The following is a 1,834-nucleotide window of genomic DNA, read 5'->3' on the forward strand; positions in this document are numbered from 1 at the left end:
GCGATATCGTCGTTGCGAGCGGGAGAGTAAACGGGCTGCGGGACGTGTGTAACTTGTGATAGGACCTACATTAGGGTCAAGCTGACGCAAACTGTACGCCATCCCAAAATGTTGTTCGAGAGCGCATCTTTCTGCGCTCGGTCAAACCTCGGACAGTGTTTTGTGCCAGCCATCCTGGAGCGTTCTCTTCCACTTGTTCGTCCTTTTTGGGATATGTCACATGTATTAGCGCTTAACCCTTACCACAGAAAACCGTAGTGAGATTGGAACGAGAACGCTCCTTGACAGATGGTTTTAGGAGCCTGGCTTCCCACTCGAGTTTGCCTTGACCACAGCGGTTCCCTACGTGATGGCCTCAACCAGGAAACCTAGCAGCAGGATCACCTTTTTCTCAGTTCCGCGCCCCGTGGTTTAATTCTGGTCAGACTGCTTCTCTTTGATATCGACATTTATCATTTAGATAGAGGTCAGATGGACCTGGCTCGAAGCGAGAACATGCCAGGCCGTTACTATTAGTCTATATAAATTTCAAAGAACCAATTTGGCTGTCAGTATGCAAGAGTTGCTATCGAGCTGCTACGCGTCTTCCTGCAAATTATCTCGTTGGTGGTGATGCAAAGCAGTTCTATCTTCCCAATGAAGACTTTACTTATTCACATGTTGCAAATGGTTCCCCCGTGGCACATCTATATGGACAAAATGGGAAGGTAGGTCGGAGACGCGAGGGACCTCGGAGATGATCACTGGGTATGTATCCCAAAATTTCATCACAACATATTAATATTTGTGAATTATTGTATAGATAGTATAAATGATGTTTTCATATTCAAATTGTTAAAATTATCCAGCATTCCGGTTCTATTTTCATAATCCCTTATAAGTGGCGGCTTAAAATGAGAAAATAATTCATACTAATCTACAATATCTTTAAAATAATTATCATTACAATATTGGAACTTGCACACAGCGGATCTCAGATTGGACCGTCCCTACTGAATATCCCACGCGTCGCTCTTGTCTACCGTCCTCCATGTATCCTCTCCCCGAGCCGCCCACAAAAACCTCTCTCGCTGAAGCTCGCAGGGATCTCGCTCTCCACCAACAGTCCGTAAAAGCCCTCTCCACTAAAATCCAGTCCGCAGAGGATGAGCTCTCCCGCATCGTCGAGCAGTCGCGGTGCGCCATCCACGAGCTAGAGAAAGAGCGCGCTGCGCTCGAGGACAGGGTCGCGCTCACCCTCGCCTACATCTCCCCCATCCGACGTCTCCCCCACGAGCTCCTCCGCTACATCTTTCTCATCGACTTTGACGAATATCCATGCTGCGCGTGGGTCCTCTCTGCTGTCTGTTCTCTGTGGCGTAGGCTCGCCCTGTCTATGCCCACGCTGTGGTCCAAGGTGAGCGTCGAGTCATCGCTCTTCTGTCTTTTCTTCTCGCCATGTGCGTTATCTGCCATGCTATGGCCACGTTGTTTGGCCTGGCTCTTGCCGAATGACGGGTCCAGGCCCATGTCGTGGTCATGTCGAGCCGTTCATTCTGTGCCACATCTGAGAGGCGAGTTCCGACGCTCTCGGGTATCTCAGGTCGCCCGGCCCCTCGTTACCTCCACGAGCTTCTTGGTTTGCCATTCGCTCCCTGGAGACGATGCCGTTTGCTTGCTCGACACTGACTTGTAAACTCAGATACGCCTCGTGACTACCCAAGCAACCTCTGCAGACACCATCCGCCTATGGTTGGAACGCGCCGGGCACAGCGTTCCCCTCGACATTGAAGTCTTCCTGCGAACGCAGCCTGTTCATGCAGCCGTGATGGAGCCTCCCCCGCGCCGGCGAATA

General features: G+C 50.8%; 1 protein-coding gene across 1 annotated transcript; it reads left to right on the top strand.

The window, feature by feature from the left end:
• Positions 1 to 1,030: 1,030 nt before the first annotated feature.
• On the top strand, positions 1,031 to 1,808 carry FIBRA_08934 (uncharacterized protein; the record flags this gene model as incomplete). Its single annotated transcript, XM_012330544.1, has 2 exons — positions 1,031 to 1,396; positions 1,704 to 1,808. 2 exons carry the CDS (start codon positions 1,031 to 1,033, stop codon positions 1,806 to 1,808), a joined length of 471 nt encoding a protein of 156 aa, XP_012185934.1.
• Between the last annotated feature and the right edge of the window lie 26 nt (positions 1,809 to 1,834).

The sequence above is a fragment of the Fibroporia radiculosa genome, assembly GCF_000313525.1.
Source record: "Fibroporia radiculosa TFFH 294 genomic supercontigs, scaffold5080, whole genome shotgun sequence".
NCBI classification, from domain to species: Eukaryota; Fungi; Basidiomycota; class Agaricomycetes; order Polyporales; family Fibroporiaceae; genus Fibroporia; species Fibroporia radiculosa.